The sequence below is a fragment of the Cricetulus griseus genome, chromosome 4 (genome assembly GCF_003668045.3).
Source record: "Cricetulus griseus strain 17A/GY chromosome 4, alternate assembly CriGri-PICRH-1.0, whole genome shotgun sequence".
Lineage (NCBI taxonomy): Eukaryota > Metazoa > Chordata > Mammalia > Rodentia > Cricetidae > Cricetulus > Cricetulus griseus.
The window spans coordinates 52,090,113-52,108,726 of NC_048597.1; the positions used below are offsets into that span (position 1 = coordinate 52,090,113).

Sequence of the window (18,614 nt, forward strand, 5' to 3'; positions counted from 1 at the left end):
AAAAGAACACATGTTATTTATTTAATTACACACCCAGAAATGCTTCCCTTGCTCTTTCTCATAAATACCAAGGAACGAGGGACACTGTTACCAATACACATAAGCACAAGCTATTTACTCCTCACACTGCCATTTGCTCTGCAGTGTTCATAGACAGTAATGACAGAAAACATGGAGGATGCTAAGGTTTCGTGCTTTAAAAATGCTTGAGAATCAGACAGAACATGATACAGAACAGCCTCTCTGCTGTCAAAGCATCACAGGAAACCAGTGCAAAGACATGTCTCGAGCAGTGTTCTAAAGCTCTTGGTTGGGAGCTGTCTAAACAAGAACGTGTGTATGAAGCTATTTCTAGTTGTATGTAGTTATTCCTTATCATCTTTCAGTTGCTGAGGAGCAATGTGTTTCCAGCTATTGAGAGCCCAGTTGGAGGCTTTCTAACCCAAATTAATGACCAAAGAGCAAATAAAAACCAATGGATCTCAATAAAAACAACAGAATATCATGTCTGACACATGGCTGTATTTTCCAACAGGGAAAGGGAGTAGGAGTGTGACTTTTCCAAGGTCGCACATCACTTTTGACAGCTAAAATCAGAACTATCACATCTTGGATTCTCATGTAACTGATGAAGAGACAGAATTCTGGGAGTCCCAAAACTCTCCTCCGGGAGCAACTGGTAGAGGCATGGGCTGACCAACTTTTATAGTAACAGAAGTGACCTAGAACATTCTTAGATAGGAGTCTGCTGGAGTCATATCCACATGGCTGTCAAGGACTGGCTCAACATAGGCATAAGGCCATGTTTACCCTTGGGTTCATCTCCCTAAACCGGTGGAGCCAAGGCACCCTTTGACCAAAGCCCTCCATTCCCTTTTAGTTCCTTCTTTCTGAAGGTCCTGGTCCTCAAGACGTGACTCTTTGTATTTTCTGAAATATCCATGATGGAGCCTCAAGGATCAAGGTGCTTCCTCCAAAGGACCTATAAATTTTTGTTTCTGGCCTCTGGGTGATACGGATGCTATAGGGTATGTTATAGCTCCTCACATCTCTTGTCTCTGATTCCTTGGAACTGGTTAACTGTTATCTAAGATGGCAAAGGGATTTTTTTTTTTCGAGACAGGGTTTCTCTGTAGCTTTGGAGGCTGTCCTAGAACGAATTTTGTAGACCAGGCTGGCCTTGAACTCGCAGTAATCCGCCTGCCTCTGACTCCCAAGTGCTGGGATTAAAGGCACATGCTACCACTGCCTGCCTTCTTTTTGTTGTTGTTGTTTTGTTTTGTTTGTTTTTCAAGACAGGGTTTCTCTGTAACTTTGGAGCCTGTCCTGGAATTTGCCCTGAAGACCAGACTGTCCTTGAACTCACAGAGATCTGTCTGCCTCTGCTTCCCGAGTCCTGTGATTAAAGGTGTACACCAACGCCATCAGTCGGCAAATGGAAATTTGTGATGGTGATGTTAAGGTTTGGTGATGGAAGGGTTATTCTGGATTATTCAGGTAGGCACGTTGTCATTACAAGAGTTCATATCAGAGAGGAGGAGAGCCAGAGAAGACGACAGTGTAAAGAGAGAGGGGAGGGATGGCCATGAAGGTGCCCCTCTGCTGGGTCAGAAAGGGGAGGGAGAAGCAAGAACTAAAGAAGGCAGGGGGGCTTCTAGAAGCTGGAAAATCCAAGAAATGGATTCTCTCCTTATCTGAAGAAGAATAAATGCAGATCTACGGGTATTTGGTTCCAGTCAAATAAGACCCATTGCAGACATCTGCTCTACAGAACGGCGAGACTGTGGTTTGAAAGAAAATGGCCCCAAAGGGAGTGGCACTATTAGGAAGTATGGCCTTGTGTGTGTGTGTGGGGGGGGGAGGCGAGGAGCAGGCTTTGAGAACTCTTTTCTCAAGCTTCACTCAGTATGTCAGCCAGTCAACTTCCTATTGCCTCTGAGTCAAGATGTAGAACTCTCAGCTCCAGCACCATGTCCGCCTGCACACTGCCATACTCACCATAATGATGATAATGAATGGAACCTCTGAAAGTGTAAGGGAGCCACCCCAATTAAATGTTTTCTTTATAAGAGTTGCTGTGGTCATGGCGTCTTTTCACAGCAATAAAAATCTTGACGAAGACAAAGACAACATGTTTGTTTGGTTTAAAGCCATTGACAAGTATTATAGCAGCCCCAGGAAACCAATACCAGTGGGAATCCATGTGGCATCAGGCCACACTGTGTTTCTAGAAGCCACGGAGTTGCTTCTCTAGCCTCTGACTTCTCACCTTATTTCTGTTTCAAGAATAGCAGAGAGGCTGGAGATAGGACTCAGCAGTCTAGATGAACCCAGTTTGATTCTCAGCAACCGCATGCTGGCTTACAATTGTCTGTAACTCCAGTTCCAGGGGATCTGGTACATTCTTTTGGCCTCTGTGGGCACCAAGAATGCACACAGTGCAATGACATTCATGCAGGCAAAACATCATACACATAAAAAATAATAAAAATAAAATTAACTTAAAAATAGCCAGGAGTGGGCTGACAAGATGGCACAATTGGGTAAGGGTGCTTGCCACTAAGCCTGGTGACCTGAATTCAATCCTAGGAACCTCTATAGTGAAAGGATAGAACCAATTCCTCCTGCAAGTTGTCATCTGACCTCCATCCGTGCACCCTGGTGTACATGTATACACATATGCACATGCATACACACAAATGAAAGTACTTTTAAATGTAATAAAGTGAAAAGAGTAAAATCTGGCTTTTCCTTCTTTGGAGTTCTTCCCACTCTTGGGAGTTCATTCTCATTTTTTGTCTTATTTCTCTCTGTCTCCTTGTTGTATTTGTCTCAAGACTGACCTCCAACGCCCATTTGTTGTGAAGGCGCTGCAAACTCTAGGAAAGTCTGGGGCAGCTTCCAAAGCCTTCGGCACACACATTTTAATTCCTCTTATATCTGCTTCACTCAGACTTAAAGAGGTGAAGGACCCTGTGCGTCACTGCCTGTCCCTACCAGCTAAGATGTGACTAGAGGACACCAGAATAAATAAGGATGCTTTTCTTATAGTTCTCCAGTCTTGTGGGCGTGACGTAAAGGGGACAAGTCCTAAGTGTGTCATGAACGCAGGGCTGAAAGAGAAAATGTCCTCGGAATTTTGCCTTTCGGAATGGAATGGAAGGGTGGGGGATGGGTCATACTCAGGTCACAAAAGCAGGGGCTGGCTGGAGGCTTGCGATGACCTCAGCGCTTGGCATCAGATATACCCAAGGCATTTCCTGGTGGCTGTGTACAAGCTTCTTGGTTCCCTTGCCTACAGTCCCTTTACCCTGCTCTCCAGCGCCGCCTAGAGACCCTTCCGGGTCACAGCAGCTCTGAAGGCTCTGGCTAGCCCAGGACTCACCTCCTTGCAGCCATCACCCGTACCCGATTCTCTCCTAGCTCCCCTAGGACACCTTCCATAATGTGCTCGGCTGTCTCACGGCCCAGGGGACACAGCGCGAGTCTCACAGGGATATTTGGCTTCTACCAAATATCTTTGAGCTCAGAGGAGAAATCAATTTTAGGAACAGACCTCGGTCATTTCTCTCTGATGAAAAACGACTTAGCCCCTGAAACTAAAATACTATAAAATGCAGTTTAGTCTCTTATCACGGTCAGTTCAAGAGGAGAGAGAGAGAGAGAGAGAGAGAGAGAGAGAGAGAGAGAGAGAGGAGGGAGGGAGGAGGGAGGAGGGAGGGGGAGGGGAGAGGAGGGAGGGAGGGAGGGAGGAGAGGAGAGAGAGAGAGAGAGAGAGAGAGAGAAGAGAGAGAGAGAGAGAGAGAGAGAGAGAGAGAGAGAGAGAGAGAGAGGGGAAGGCCAAGAAAACGGAAAAAGGGTGAGGCAGGGGAGGGACAGGTCGCCCACCCACCACATTCCGGGACTCAATAGCAGTCTCCTCCCAATTCGCACTCCGCACTCCGGCACAGTTGGCAACTGTAGGTAAATTCTGGGAGACAGGAGTTAATGTGCTCATCACAGTTGTAGAGGATTCAAACGCCAGAGGAAGCAGAAATCCTGCGGCTGAGGCTGAGAACGCAAGGGTGAGAGTGCAGAGCAGAAACACAAAACTAGGACCATGCAGGGAGCTTGTGGATCCCTCCATTTTCAGAGGGGTGTGGCACAAACCATAAAGCCTTTCCCTAGGTAGTTCCTTTGTGGCTAGTGCCCACCCTCCCTCCCTCCCTCCCTCCCTCCCTCCCTCCCTCTCCCTCCCTCCCTCCCCCTCCTCCCCCCTCCCTTCTTCTGTCTCTCTCCCTCTTCCTTTCCGCCTCCTTGCTCCTCCTCCTCTCCCTTTCTCCCTCTTTCCACTATTCACTATGAATTCTGCCCCTACACCTATTCTTTATATTTTTATTTAATCTTTTATAGTTATCTGTCTTTTGCTTCCTTAGTTTGTTAGCTCAATATTTTGCAGTGTCTAAATTGCCTATTCAATGCTTCATTTCAATTTAGCATCATTTTTGTCCTCATTCAATATTTCAGTATCTGAGACTAGATTCCTGACTTGGTGGTTTGCTTTTGTTGAAAAGAGACAATGTCCTTGGAATCTTGTTGACCAAGCAAAATAAGTATCTTGGACCACTTTCTACTGTAGAAGAAGGCATTGTCACCAAGCCTTCAGGTATGTGTTCTCTTTTGCACCTGTGGGTTTTCCTTAATCCTTTTGCCAGGTGGTGGGGCACACGCCTTTAATCCCAGCACTCAGGAGGCAGAGGCAGGTGGATCTCTGTGGGATTGAGACCAGCCTGATCTACAGAGAGAGTTCCAGGACAGCCAGGGCTACACAGAGAAACCCTGTCTCTAAAACAGTTCTTACAATGTTTAGATACTGCAAAGTCCCTCCAGCTTGTGGCACAAAAGCTGCACCAAGTCTTAGGTGCTCATGAACCACCCCCCTCCCCATGAATGCTTTGTTGAGAATTATTGAGCAGGAAGGAGACTGAAGTGCCTATGTTGTCATGCTGGGGAGGCTCAAAGTTGACTGTAACCTTGACAGTCAACAGTGGGATTCAGAAGGGGTCGGGGTTGCCTCAGGGTGAAGACAAGGAGAGCCGGAGGGAAAAAGAAAGCATCCAGTGGCTAGACCATTAATATGATGGATGAGGCCCTGCAGCCCATCAGCTCGGAAAACCATTACCAGAGCTTTCCTCCTGGGTTTAAGTATTTCTCCACCTCTCCTCTCCTTGCAGGATGGGTTTTTTTTTTTTCTGCTTCTACCATCCTTTATTTGATTTTATTCTTAACCTCCATAAAAGGAAATACATTTTAATCTCTCTCTTTGTGTGTGTGTGTGTGTGTGTTTCACGACAGAGTTTCTCTGTGTAGCACTGGTTGTCCTGGAACTTACTTGCTCAGTAGACCAGGCTGGTCTCAAACTCATAGAGATCCTCCTGCCTCTGCCTCCTGAGCTCTGGGATCAAAGGCATGCAACACCACCGCCAGGCTAATCTCTCCAGATTATAGAGAAGACTCAGAGTTCCCCCCCCCCAATAAAGAAGGAAAAGCCCACTGTGTAGTTAAGGATGGCCTGACTCTCCTGCCTCCATCTCCCGGGTGCTGAGGTTACAGGGGTACACCACCACACCTGGCTTGGAAAACCATTTCACTTCTACAAGTTCTAGGTAGAAATTTCTCTATGAACTTGCAATCCCAAATCCCAAATTAGAAAGAAAAAAAAGTTTTCTCTTTGAGGTTAGCCTGGGCTACACAGTAAGTTGCAGAGCAGATTGGGAGCTGTGGGAAGCAGGGGTGAGGCCATCTCAAGGAACAGCCCCTGCCACTGGTAGCCCTCTTTGGCCTGACTGGAGAACAGAGCTGTCTTCTCCTAAGCACTGAGGAGATACAAAGGGGCCCCTAGCCCTTCTTCTGACTACTGTATTTGCAGGGAAAATAGAATGACCCCCACAGAGCACTCCCAGCATACCTGGGGAAGGAATACGCAGCAGTTTATGGTGGTTGTGCAAACGAAGATCCCTCCAGATGTGAATCCAAAGACTAGATTGGACCAGGAGTGCAAGTATCTGGTGAGCACGAAAATTAGCCCAGCGCTGAGTAGCAGGAGGGTGACTCCGACCATGATGGTCAAGGACTGGTTCACCGGAGGAGAGCTGACATGGTTGGTCAGGCCAGCCAGGTAAGCACCATACAGCAGCAGCAGCCCCTGCAGGAGGAGCAGGGACCAGAGGCACAGAGAAGGGGACCACAGGTCAGAGCAGCAGGGCTGGGGACAGTGTCTTCATTGGTAATGCCAGGCTAATAATATCTGCCTAAAGATTTGCTGTGAGCTTCCACTAAGATACCACACAAGAAAACTAGGAGATAAGTCCTCATAGCTATGGGTTTTGATGGACACTTCCTGTCCTTCACTGAGAATGAGTTTATCAGAGGCTGACAAGCAAGTCATGGGATAATACAACATCCTTCTGGGAGAAGGCACAGAGCCATATGTAGGTGAATAGGAGTTCCACAGACGGGGCAGTGGGCACTTGGAAGGCAGGCAAGCCAGCTCCTGCTGGTGTGTGTGTGTGTGTGGGGGGGGGTGCTACATGCCCATTGTGGCTTGGCAGTGAATGAGGCTGAGTGGCACATGGGAACCGAAAGGGACCTGTGGTCCGCTTTTCCAGCCCTGTGCTACAGTAGTAGGGCAGTGCCAGAGGGAGAGGGTTATTATTTGTTTTCCCAGGGAGCTCAAAGGCACCATCTGCTTGTCAGGCTCTGCACCTGCAAGACTGCATCTGCCTGGAAGAAGACTGTTTTCTGTTCCACACAAAGGAACTCCATAGGCTGCCGGTGGCTCTGTGCAGTGGGGGTTCTTGGGAGATGAAAGATGGAAAAAGAGGAGAACAAAGGCAGGCTGGGACCCCAGCAAGAATGAGTGGAGGCACAGGCACAGGCACAGGCAGCAGGCGCTATGTCTGAACTGCTTATGCCATTGCCGCCTCTACCACAAGGAACTCAGCTCTTTCCCTGTCTTCACAAACATAAACCTGTCCTCCCGGTTCTCACTTGTACGAGGGAGAAAATGGCATGGCCCCTGACAGCGCTACTTTCCCCAGAGACAGCTACACACATCCAGACGGCAAAGCTTTCATAGGCAGCATTCAGTGTAGGTTTTCTGCACACACTAGTCTTTTCCGACCTGTAACAACAGTACTGTGTTACAAACCATTGCTACCAAGGATATTCGCGCCAGGAATCATAGGTGACCAGGCATCCCAGCACTGGTGAGGCTGAGACAGGAGGATTGCTGTGAGGCCAGTTTGGGCCACACGGTGAGACTGTGACTCAAAACAACAACAGCAATAACAACAGGAGGGCAAAAAGAGCAGAGTCGAGGGCTGGTAAGGAGAGGAGAGGAGAGCCAGCCATGCCCTGTTCATAATTGGACTGTGTAGCACAAAGTCAAGAGCTTGGCTGGTAGGGAGAGGAGAGGAGAGCCAGCCATGCACTGTTTGTAACTGGAATGTGTAGATGCCATTGGGTATGAGGTGAGGCCAAGAGTCAAGAGGATTCGGGAGAATAAGGAAAGTCAGGCCAGATGTCTTGTTGACTCTGAGGTCACATGACCTGGCCAACTCCACTTACAGGCATGGCTCTAGGGGTGGCTTTGGAAGCTTTGGCTATACTAGAAGGGAAGGAATCAGCATGGCAATGGTGCTCCTGATACCCAGTGTCCCAAATGGGGCTGCAGGGTCAAACCCAGTTTCCGTTGGATCTTCACTGAGTAGATGGACACCAGTAAGGGGCCAATGGGGCCTGACTCCTAGGTAACCGATACCATTGAGTAGCACTCAACAGTTACATCACTGTTAGTTTTTACCAAAGGTGAAAAAAGTAACTCTGTGATTCTGAAATGTTAAAATATGATTTTGATAAAAGTTTAATTTCACTAAAAGTCTTGCTAAAAAGGATAATAGGTGTGAGTAAAAGTCACTGAACCCGTGGTTACTATTTGAGGGGGGGTCACATCTGATCCTTGATTGTCATCTACCTTTTGTCAGCAAGCATGGGGGCTGGGTTCAACCCTCCTCCGGAGCTCCTTGCTGGCAGAGTCCCACAGGGGGTTGGTTCAGGCAGTTTTCTGATGTTCTCCATATCCTATAGAACACTTCTATAGTGAAAAGGAGTACCTTGAGAACGCCCAGAAAGTAATGAGAGAAATGTATAAAGGTGGGGTGCGGGGTGGAGAGGTGAGGGGAGGATAAGCTCAGGGATCCCAGAACCGAGAAGGCCCAAGTGCTTCAGAACTGCCGAGCGCCAGAGAAAGAAGAATAGTAAGATGGAACAATCTGGAGGACAGGGATGGCTGGAAACTCTTGTGTGTGAATTCCAAGCAGCTATAAAGGGGCTGTCATCACTGTCCCTACTTGAGGGGACTATGGCTCCCAGAGGCTACATGACATTGGGGTTCAGCTAGGAAGGGGCCAGGGCAGAGTTCAGTGCCATTCTGTAGCATTCAGAGGTTTGGTTCCTAACCATTTCTGGGATACAAGTGAGAGATAGCTGTTTGCTTCCTGGAGTCGTCCTTTAAAAAAATACTCCTTCCTTTAAAAAAATACAATGGCTCACTTTATGAGTTCAAGGCCAGCCTGGTTTATACAGCCAATAAGGGGTACATAGGAAGACCCTAAACAAACAAATAAAAAAAAATCCCTTCCCCAGAACTCCCTCCTCACAAGAGAAAAACAAACCATTTATACCAAAGAAACTGAATTCCCAATGATTTGTCAGTAGACTGAATGAAGGCGCATGAGGAGCTGTAAAAGTACCCCTCCAAATGTAAACAGTGGAGAAATAAAAGGTTCACAGCTTTGGGACTTCCATGCATGGGCCCAGGTTGGCTCTGAGCTTACCATTCCCCGTCATCACTACCCATGAATAAATCTCATGAATCCTGGAATTCTCTTTCCAAATCTACTTTGTTGGAGACAGACTGTAACCTGTGGAAATGTGGTACCAACCTTGCATCCCCAAACCAGAGCAATCCAGACATCAGAGTACCTCGAAGCACAGAAGTGTGTGTTGGTCAAAGAGCAGGACACATCTCTCCCTGTCACCTGTGAGGGACACGAGGGTCACAACCAAGGGATTCAAATTCCTGGGACCACACAGCAGAGCTCTGTGAACTTCCTGGGGTGTGAATTCTTCCATAGCATAGAATGTCCCCTCTCAGTATGGAAAAATGTAGAAAAATTTAGGTTCTGTTAGAACCTAAACCAGAGTGCTTAGGCAGCATTGCTAGCCCCTCCTTACCCCTCTATCTGGAAAGGATACTTGGGTTATGCAGCCTTCCCCCAGGGGCACGGCTGATGCAGGCTGTGATTTGAACTGAAGTCCAATGATTACAATGACAAAATCAAAACTTCACCTTTATCTCCCAACAGGGAGGGGAAGGCAACTCCCTAGAGCTAGTTCTCATCAGTGTCTCTGTGCAAGCAGAGAGAGCTGTCAGGCAGATTCCCCATCTCTGACATCTGGGAGGACACCCACGAGAAGATTGGGGGGCACAAGGAGCATTGTAGGTGGCAGCTCAGCCTGCAGACAAGGTACAAGGTGCTCAGGGCAGCCACCGCTCCCTACTTCTTTGCAGGACAACTGCTGATGAGACAATAACAGTCACAGAAGCCAGCTCAATCAGGAATTAGATTGCCTAGGGAGAGGCCCTCACCTTCATGCTGACACCAAGGATCTGAAGACACTGGATGGGATCTGTTAGCACCCACGTCACAAGCAGGATTACATCAGCCACCACCAGGGCTGCCACCAAACCCAGCAACTGCAGGTCTTTGATAATCTGCAAAAGAGTCAAGGTCAAGATGTCTCCTCTCTTGCTGGCTGTATTTAACACGGGTGCTAGAGTGTGCCCTGTGCTCTGAGCTATGGGCTATAGTGACAGCGCTCTGTTGGAGAGTCAAACGCAGCCATCAACAACAACACCGATGAGGACTGCAAGACTGAATGCCTTCCCTGAGAGTCTATTCAGTTATTGTTATTGTTACCATTAAACCTTTCCATTTGTTTAACTTTTGTTTTGTTTTAGTTTTTGAAGATAGGGTTTCTCTGTGTGGCCTGGATGTCCTGGAACTCACTCTGTAGACCATTCTGGCCTCAGACTCACAGAAATCTGCCTGCCTCTGCCTCCCAAGTGCTGGGATTAAAAGCGTGTGCCACCACCACCCAGCTTGTTTAATGTTTTGATGTCCTAACTTTTCTGGCAAAGGTTTCCAGTGGTCTTGTAAAGGAAGTTCACTTTTATCTCTATGAGCACATGAGAAATGTGGAGAGCTACTACCAGACTTTGCCATAACTCAGAGATGGGACTGAAAGATGGAGGCATTATTAGTATTTTCCCTATAGATTCACTAGTATGAAGAGACTGCTCTTTTTATGACAATAAATCTTAAATTGATTATGACAATTTAATAAAAGATATATAAGACTGTTTTGATATTTTTTTAGTTCTTTATATACTCTAGATTACTACCTAATTAGTAGAATTTTGCATTCTGTAGACTTCTGCTTTGTCCAAATGATGGTGTCTTTTCTGTACAGAAGTTTTTAGCTTCATGAAGTCCCCTTGTTGGTCCTAATGCTTGTGCTATCACTGTCCTGTTGAGAAGGCCTTTCCTGTGCCAATGAGTTCAAACCTAGTCCCACTTTCTTTTCTACCAAGTTCAGGGTATTTGGTCTTATGTTGAAGTCCTTGATCCCTTTGGAGTTGGGTTTTGTACAGGGTGACAATGTGGCAGATCCAAGTTCTCGACAACCACCCTCGGAAAGAAGCAAGACAGTTATAATGTTCGCAAGAGCAAGATAAACATTGCTTAATCAAATTGCTCAGAGGAGAAACCACTGCTAGCAATCAGTGGAAAGACACGCTCTGTACCAAGAAGCAAAGATCAAGACAGTGTCAGACCTCACAGTATAAGGCCCAGTGAGAAGACAGTGGGAGAGGGCCATCTTCATCTAAGTACAGAAACCAAAAGGAAATATTCAAAGACTGGGATACAGCTAGTGGTAGACTGACAAGTAGGAGCAAGGCTCTGAACTCCACCCCCAATACCACAAGGCTCTGAACTCCACCCCCAGTACCACACAACAAGCAAATGGCTACGTGTCTTTTGGAAACACACTCAAAATAAAGATGTTTTCATCCCTATGAAGCTGAAAGAGTTCGGCACTGTACGGCCGAACGTTCTTAATCCTTCAGACCAAAGGGAAATGATACCAAATGAAAATGGGGATATAAGGCTGAGTGTGGTTTCACACTTCTTTCATTCCAGCACTTGGGAGCCAGAGGCAGGTGGATCTCTCTGACTGGCAGGCCAATTAGGGATACATAGTGAGACCTTGTCTTAAAAAACAAACAAACAAACAAATGTATGCAGTAAATTAAGAGCGCTAGAAATGTCAATTACGTAGGAAAAGATGTGATTTATTTTTGCTAAATACCTTTAAAAGATAATTGTTTAATAAAAAATTATGACAACTGAGTGGGGCTTATAGCACATGTAAAATGAAAGCAATAACACAAAGATTGGGATAAGAAGAAATGAAAGTAGACTGTTGCATAGTGGTTATCCTACGACAGTGACAAGTACATAATAATATTACTATCGTAAACAAAACACTCTAGAAGCTGAAGAGGAAGGAATAGTTTCCAACTCATTCTACAAGGTCAGGATTACCCTTATACCCAATCTAGATAAACAAATGTACTATAGAAAAAGAAAACTACAAGGCAAAGTTCTCCCTCTCACCCTTCCTCTTGCCTCCTTTGCCTCCCTCTCAGCTCACCCCCAATTCACTCCTCCCAACAGGTAAGGCCTCCAATGGGGAGTAGACAAAGTCTGGCACATTAAGTTGGGGCAGGACCAAGCCTGCCCTCCTGCATTAAGGCTGAGCAAGGCATCCCATCATAAGGAATGGGCTCCAACAAGCCAACTCATGCACCAGAGACAAGATCCTGGTCCCACTGCCAGCCCCCAGTGCCCAACAGATCAAGCCACTCCAATACCCAAACTAGGTAAATAAATCTTCCATAGAAAAAGAAAACTACAAAACAATATTTACTAAAAGTATAAGCACAACCCCAAACAAAATATTTTTTTTTCAAGATAGGATTTCTCTGTGGCTTTGGAGGCTGTCCTGGAACTAGCTCTTGTAGACCAGGCTGGTCTCGAACTCACAGATATCCGCCTGCCTCTGCTTCCCGAGTGCTGGGATTAAAGGTGTGTGCCACCACCACCTGGCCAAAGAGGAATTCTACCAAATACAAAGAGTATAACACAGTTTCACAACTGTTGAGACAGGGTCTTGCTCTGGCTGGTCTCAAACTCACCAAATTCCTGACTCTGCTTCCCAAGTGCTAGGACTACCGGATAGGCAACCACACCCAATTTGTTCTTAGCATGGAAGGGCTGAACACCTTCCCCATAAATCAAGAATAATTGAAGGGGGCGGGAAAGAGGGCTCATTTGTTAAGAGCATCGGCTGAGGTTCAGTTCCCATCATCCCTATGGTGCCTTCAAGCATCTCTAACTGCAGTTCCAGGGGATCTGATGCCCTCTTCTGGCCTCATTGGGCACTGCATGCACATGGTGCACAAACATACATGTGGTCAAGACATAAATTTATATAAAACAACAATAAATGAGGGATATGTTGCTCATCACCCCAATTTAAAGTTGTACTGTTGTTTTTGACCAGTTCTATTAGAAAAGAGCTCTTTATTCACAGGTGATATGACATCAACACAGAGAATCTAATGGAGTTTATTAAAAAGTTGCTAGAAAATCTGCATGCCCTAGAACAGCTATATTCCTGGCATTTTGGAAGCTGAGACAGGAGGATCCCCACAAATCTGAGGCCAACCTAGACTACACAGGTCAACCTGGACTATATTGTGGGACTGTCTTAAAAAAACAAAGCTGCTAGAACTATTAGGTAAATTAGCAAGGTTGAAACATACAAGATCAGCACCAAAAACCAACCACCTCTGTGTCTGCATATGAGCAAAAATCAGTGTAAAAGTGTAGTTTACAAACAATTAAATATACAAAGTATAACAATTTAAAGAGTAATGAATCTGGCTAAAAAGTATGTGAAATACACAACACTGCTGAGATAAATTAATAAAAACCTAAATAAGTGGGGAAATGCACAGTAGTCATGGGCGAAAAACTAACATTGTTAAGGAATCAATTCTCAGTAGTTTGATCTTAGATTCAATACATTTCTAGTCATAATCCCAACATGATTTTTGTGCAGATTGGCAAACCAATTTAAAACTTGCTTGAGAGCTGGTGAGATGGTCCAGCAGGTAAAACTGCTTGCCAACAAGCCTGATGACCTGAGCTGACCCCAAGGACCCAAGTGGTGAAAGGAGAGGACCACCCACAATCTGTGGCAAGTGTACCCATTCTGTCACACATGTTTGCATGCACACAACACACACACACACACACACACACACACACACACACACACACACACACACACACACACACACTAAAGTTTCTAGGAGTAAATGCAGGAGAAAAAATGTTGCATTTCTTATATTTAATATCCAAAGCATAATCCACAGAGACTAAGTTAGCACTGGATGTCAGGGGATACCTCTGTAATTCCAGTACTCAGGAAGCAGAGGCAGGCAGATCTCTTGAATTCAAGGCCAACCTGATAACAATAGTGAGTTCCAGGCAAGTCAGGGCTACCCAGTGAGACCTTGCCTCAAAAACCAAAACCAAAACAAAGTTAAAATACACACTTAACCGTATGAGCCAACCACTGTGCTCTCGGGTTTTTAGCAAAGAGAAATGGAAGCATGCATCTATGCAGAGATGTGTACACGAATGTTCACACCACCTTTATCGGTATTAGTCTCAAAATGGAAGCAACCCAAACTCCACCAATGGATGAACAGATAAACTATTGATGTACACAGCAGCATGGACGAGTAATTATATTCAAAATAATTACATGACTAAAACAAACCAGACTAAACGAGAGTGCCCACCGTATTCTACACAGCAGGCATTCTTCCCACTATACTATGTCACCAGCAGCAAACTGTATTTTTCCTTATTTATTTATTTTTGAGATAGAGTCTCATGTGTGCTCACTATGTGGCTAAGGATAACCTTTTTTTTTCAATTGCTTTTAGGAGCTGGAGAGATGGCCCAGTGGTTAAGAGCACTGTCTGCTTTTGCAGAGGATCCGGTTTGCTCCCCAGCACACAAACGGTGGCTCACAGCCATCTGTAACTCCAGTTCTAGGGGAATCTGATGCCCTCTTCTTTCCTTCTTGGTCACAGGCACACACATGGTGCATACACATACGTGTAGGCAAAACACTCATACACATAAAATAAAGATGTCTAAAATTTGTTTTCTTAAGATTTATTTTTAGTTTGAAATTATGTAAATGGGTGCACCTGTGTGCAGGTATGTGCACATGCCAAACCTGGGTCCTGGGAACCCTACTCCATTAACTGCTGAGCTATCTCTCCAGCCACGATTCCATTTATGTGAAACTCTGAAAAGTGAAAGCTAATCTTCAAAGCCAGAAAGCAAAACAGAGGTGTCCTATGGGTAGCGAGGGATCATGTAACAATGTAACAATGGGCAGAGGATGTTGAGCATGTGGGGATGGTGGAGTTTGCTGGATCACGTGTTCCATGGGTTAAGACATAAAATCACACTTTTTATTCAGGAGAGAGAGCTAATACAGTCCCTCACTACCACAAATCATGGAAGTTTCCTATGTACGTGGGAATCTCAGGGGCCAGCACATCCCGAGTGCAATGTGTGAGCCTCTTTCTGGGAAAACCACCTGCCTTGAACATGGTGTCTCCTCTGCCAGGTGAATACAATGTCACACTTTTTATATTGTATTTCTTGGGTGTCAATTATACCTCAAAAAAGCTATTTTTGGAAATGGAATCAAGAGTGATGAATTCTGTCCTTTTAGGCAACTTTCTGCATCTGTGTTGTTATTCACAGCTGAACTTTTGCTAAGTATCCACCATGATTTGACAATGTTTGGTTTTAAAAATCCCATAATTACAGAGAAGAAGTCTGACAGAATTATATCCGAGGTCTGGGGAATCTCTAGCCGAAGAGGCCCCTGGTCTGGCTCTGAGGTCTGGGCAGTTGTATCAGGGAATCTGGTAAAATGGAGGAGTATGGTTATAATAAATGCTGGGTGTCAGGGCCATGCAGATGACCTGACTGCTGCGTGGCTTGCACCATCAATTCTACCCGCCATGTCCCTGTTCTTGATCACGGCTTTGGCTATGCCCTTTCACAGTGTGGAGAATTGCCGGCATGGAAGAGACTTGAGCCCTAGGGAGAGGAATAATTCGGCTTCTTGTTATAGCCTCTCTACACTCACACTTTTGATGGCAGCTCCTGTCTGTGCCAAGAGCCAGTCTCTCTGGGCATCTTGTTTTCACTCCCACTGTGCCAGGTATTGGCCAGCTCACAGGTTCCCATGGAGCCTGGGGTGGGTGTACTTAAAGCAGCCACTGTTTAAAGATCTAGTTCTCATTCTCAGTCCTAGAAGTCTGGGGCTTTATGGAGCCATGTGACTCTAAGGATTGAAATGAGGAACAAGAATTCCAGCCATCCTATAGTCATCCCAGAGATGTGTACTAACTCCCACAGCTCTGAGCCACCATGGAGCTCCTGGGGCAGCCAGCCCAGCATTGTGTACTGGCTGCCAACTCACCACTCTCTTGTCCGGGACCCTCTGGGTAAACACCTTGTAGAGTCGCCAGCTCTTCCCCAGGATAGGGCCGAACACAAGGGATGTCCCAATGCACAGCATGGACAGTCTCATCTGGGGGGTTGGGGGAGGGACAGAAGCAAGAGTCACAAGTGGAACCCTCATCCATCTTCAATGTCTCAGGCCCACAGGGGACATGGGGTAGAAAGTGGGCCTCCCTGAATGCCCATAACACAGATACATAACTGCCGCTCATAGGAGGAGCTATGAGCATGAAACATTATCTAAGTTCAACTTGGTGTCTGAAACAAAATTTGCAAATGTTACCTACCTGAATGAGCGCTTCCATGGAATTCCCCACCAAAGCATCTTGAATTCCAAAAAGGTAAGCGCTGCTGTAAGTCAGACAACTGCCCAGTAAGGTCACAATGTTCAGATTGGGGCTGGACATCTTCACAATCCTAGGTGGAAATAGGAAGAGTAACATATCTATGACCCATTGCACCTGTGTTGAAGACATGCTGGAAGACACGGGGTTCTTCACATACACCAGTTATGAGACATACACATTGCTTTTCTTTCCTTATTTGATGGAAGAGAGACGAAGCAGAGGACAAAAGCAGGGAATTGAGGCAGTGTCCTTTTTTTAGGAGGGGGGCAAAATGAAGTCAGTGGGTAGCAGAAGACTACAGGGGAATGTGGGTAACTGGGATTCCAGACAAACTCTAGGCACCAGCAGAGGTCTAGGGTGTGAATCAGTTGGTGTGAGGTGGAAATCCAGAGTGTGAATCAGTTGATCTAAGGGGAGATCCAGCTTGTTCTGTGGGTCACTGATGTCTGAGCTTCTGTAAGACAAGGACTTGTGCTCCTTTTCCATTTGCCTCTCACAATTCCTACACACAAGCCGTGAGCATGATGGTGACCTCCTTATGGCATGCCTGCCAGGATCTCAGAGCCAAACATCTGTTTTGTCTACATCACTGATGGGTAGCTTTACACCCCTGCTCTTCAATGCATCTACTTTATTTGAACACCCTAATTTGGCCATTTGCTCAATCCAGTATTGCATGAACCCTGGTTTGGAATTCTCCCTTTCTGATATAGTGAAGAGGAACCCAGTCTAGTTGTTTTTGATGAAACAGGCATTCTCTAGTTTTCATGTCTCAAGCACTGGTGTGAACCCATTGTTCAAATAAACATGCCATAGACCTAGACGGGTAGTTTTTGGTATTTTTCTTGAGTTTTACTGGCAATATCTTATAAAAGAAGAAAATGAATAGGAGATGATTAACCTTTTTTTTTTTTTTTTTTTCTGAGCGAACACCTGTGAAGCCACTTAAACGTCAATCAGCTCCAATTCAGTAGGTGAATGACTTGTCTGGGGAACCGTTTTTGCCACATTGGGAGTTATTCAACCACCATGTCATTTTATTTTCTTTTGCACTAAATGATGAAGTCTACAAAGCTGAACATTTTTACTCTTCTACAACACCCAGAAGATGTCACAAAACCAGGAGATTGAAATATTATATACTTCATTATAATGATATGACTTGTGTTCCACATATGAAGAGTCTAGACTAGGTGACTAGCAGTCTGCAACAAGGTGCGGGATGGGGGGGAGTTAAGATTACATAACAATCTCTCTCTCTCTCTCTCTGTCTCTCTCTCCCTTTTCTTCTTTCTTCTTCATTTATTGACTGGAAATGTGAGGAAAGGATTTTCTCAATTTTTCTATTCTCCAGTAGTCTTAGGACATGTAAATAAGCATCTGTAGAACTATTTTAAATCTGTGTTGTCTCTCTTGTAGGCTAATGGACTCAGATGCTTATAACATTCACCAGCTCAACCACTGGCCTCTGAGCTAGGGGACTTTGAGTTACTGAATTTGGAAACATGGTTCAGGGTTGGGGAGGGCTGTGGCATACCCTGTCAAGAAAGCTTCACAGGGCATACTTTTTAAAAGAAATTTTTATTCTTTTTTTTATTTGAATTAGAAACAAGATTGTTTTACATGTCAATCCCAGTTCCCTCTTCTTCCCCTCTTCCCCCACACCCCCCAACTAAAACTCTACCTATTATATATCTTTTCTGCTCCCCCTGGAGGGTGAGGCCTTCCATAGGGTGTCATCAGAGTCTATCAAGTCCTTTGGGATAGGGCCTAGGTCCACCCAAGTGTGTCTTGGCTCAGGGAGTATCAGGACATACTTTATAAAATGCCTCATGAGTTGATGTAAAGACAAGCATTGAGTAGTTTTGTTCTATTTAAATGTATGTGTATGGGTGTTTTGCCTGTATGTGTGTCTGCACCAGTGGCCTGTCTCTGCCTTTAGAAGACAGGAGCAGGCATTAGATTCCCTGGAACCGGAGTTACCGATGACTGTGAACAATGTGGGTGCTGGGAGTTGAACCTGGGGCCTCTGGAACTATAGTTAGTGGTACATGCTTTTAACCACTGAGCCATCTCCCCAGCCCCTATTATTGAGCTTCATCACATCACACCTAAAAACAAATATAGGAGTCATTCACAGCTCTGCAGTGAAATAAAAAAAGATTTTGATTCTGAGAATTTGTTGAGTTTCTCATTCAGTCCACTGTTTTTGATCTATGTTACAACAGGATTATAAACCTATGTCACGAAAAACTCCAGATTTATTATATGATGTAGTGTGGAGCCACAGATCTGATCTGTTTGCTGTTTTGCCCATTTCTAGGGTTTGAGTTAATCAGTTAAAATTCTGCACACCTCACACTATTACTAGTGTGACCTCTAACCACTCATGCTTCACATCTGCGTCACCCTGCCTCTGCATCCCACTTAGGCCTCTCTAGAGGACCACCCAGAGAGATCAATGTAACCTTTC

The 18,614-nt window shown here is 45.5% G+C and overlaps 1 protein-coding gene, 1 long non-coding RNA gene and 1 other non-coding gene across 4 annotated transcripts in view; 1 reads left to right on the forward strand and 2 right to left on the reverse strand.

Moving 5' to 3' along the window:
- Gpr156 (G protein-coupled receptor 156) overlaps positions 1 to 18,614 on the reverse strand; it is a 55,231-nt gene that overhangs the window by 8,873 nt on the left and 27,744 nt on the right. Inside the window, exons 3-7 of one of the 2 annotated variants that reach the window (XM_027412701.2) lie at positions 16,082 to 16,211; positions 15,754 to 15,864; positions 9,692 to 9,817; positions 8,985 to 9,080; positions 5,948 to 6,184 (exon numbers count right to left, since the gene is read on the reverse strand). In XM_027412701.2, the coding sequence (XP_027268502.1) occupies positions 5,948 to 6,184; positions 8,985 to 9,080; positions 9,692 to 9,817; positions 15,754 to 15,864; positions 16,082 to 16,211 (700 nt within the window). The remainder of the gene's footprint in view (positions 1 to 5,947; positions 6,185 to 8,984; positions 9,081 to 9,691; positions 9,818 to 15,753; positions 15,865 to 16,081; positions 16,212 to 18,614) is intronic. The other variant, XM_027412702.2, reaches the window with a different exon arrangement.
- On the forward strand, positions 3,870 to 10,471 carry LOC118238789. The gene is made up of 4 exons (XR_004769934.1): positions 3,870 to 4,064; positions 4,507 to 4,645; positions 5,909 to 6,157; positions 9,614 to 10,471. It is a non-coding gene; the product is annotated as an uncharacterized LOC118238789 (long non-coding RNA).
- Positions 14,736 to 14,894, reverse strand: LOC113835418. Its single transcript, XR_003484969.1, has one exon. It is a non-coding gene; the product is annotated as a U1 spliceosomal RNA (small nuclear RNA).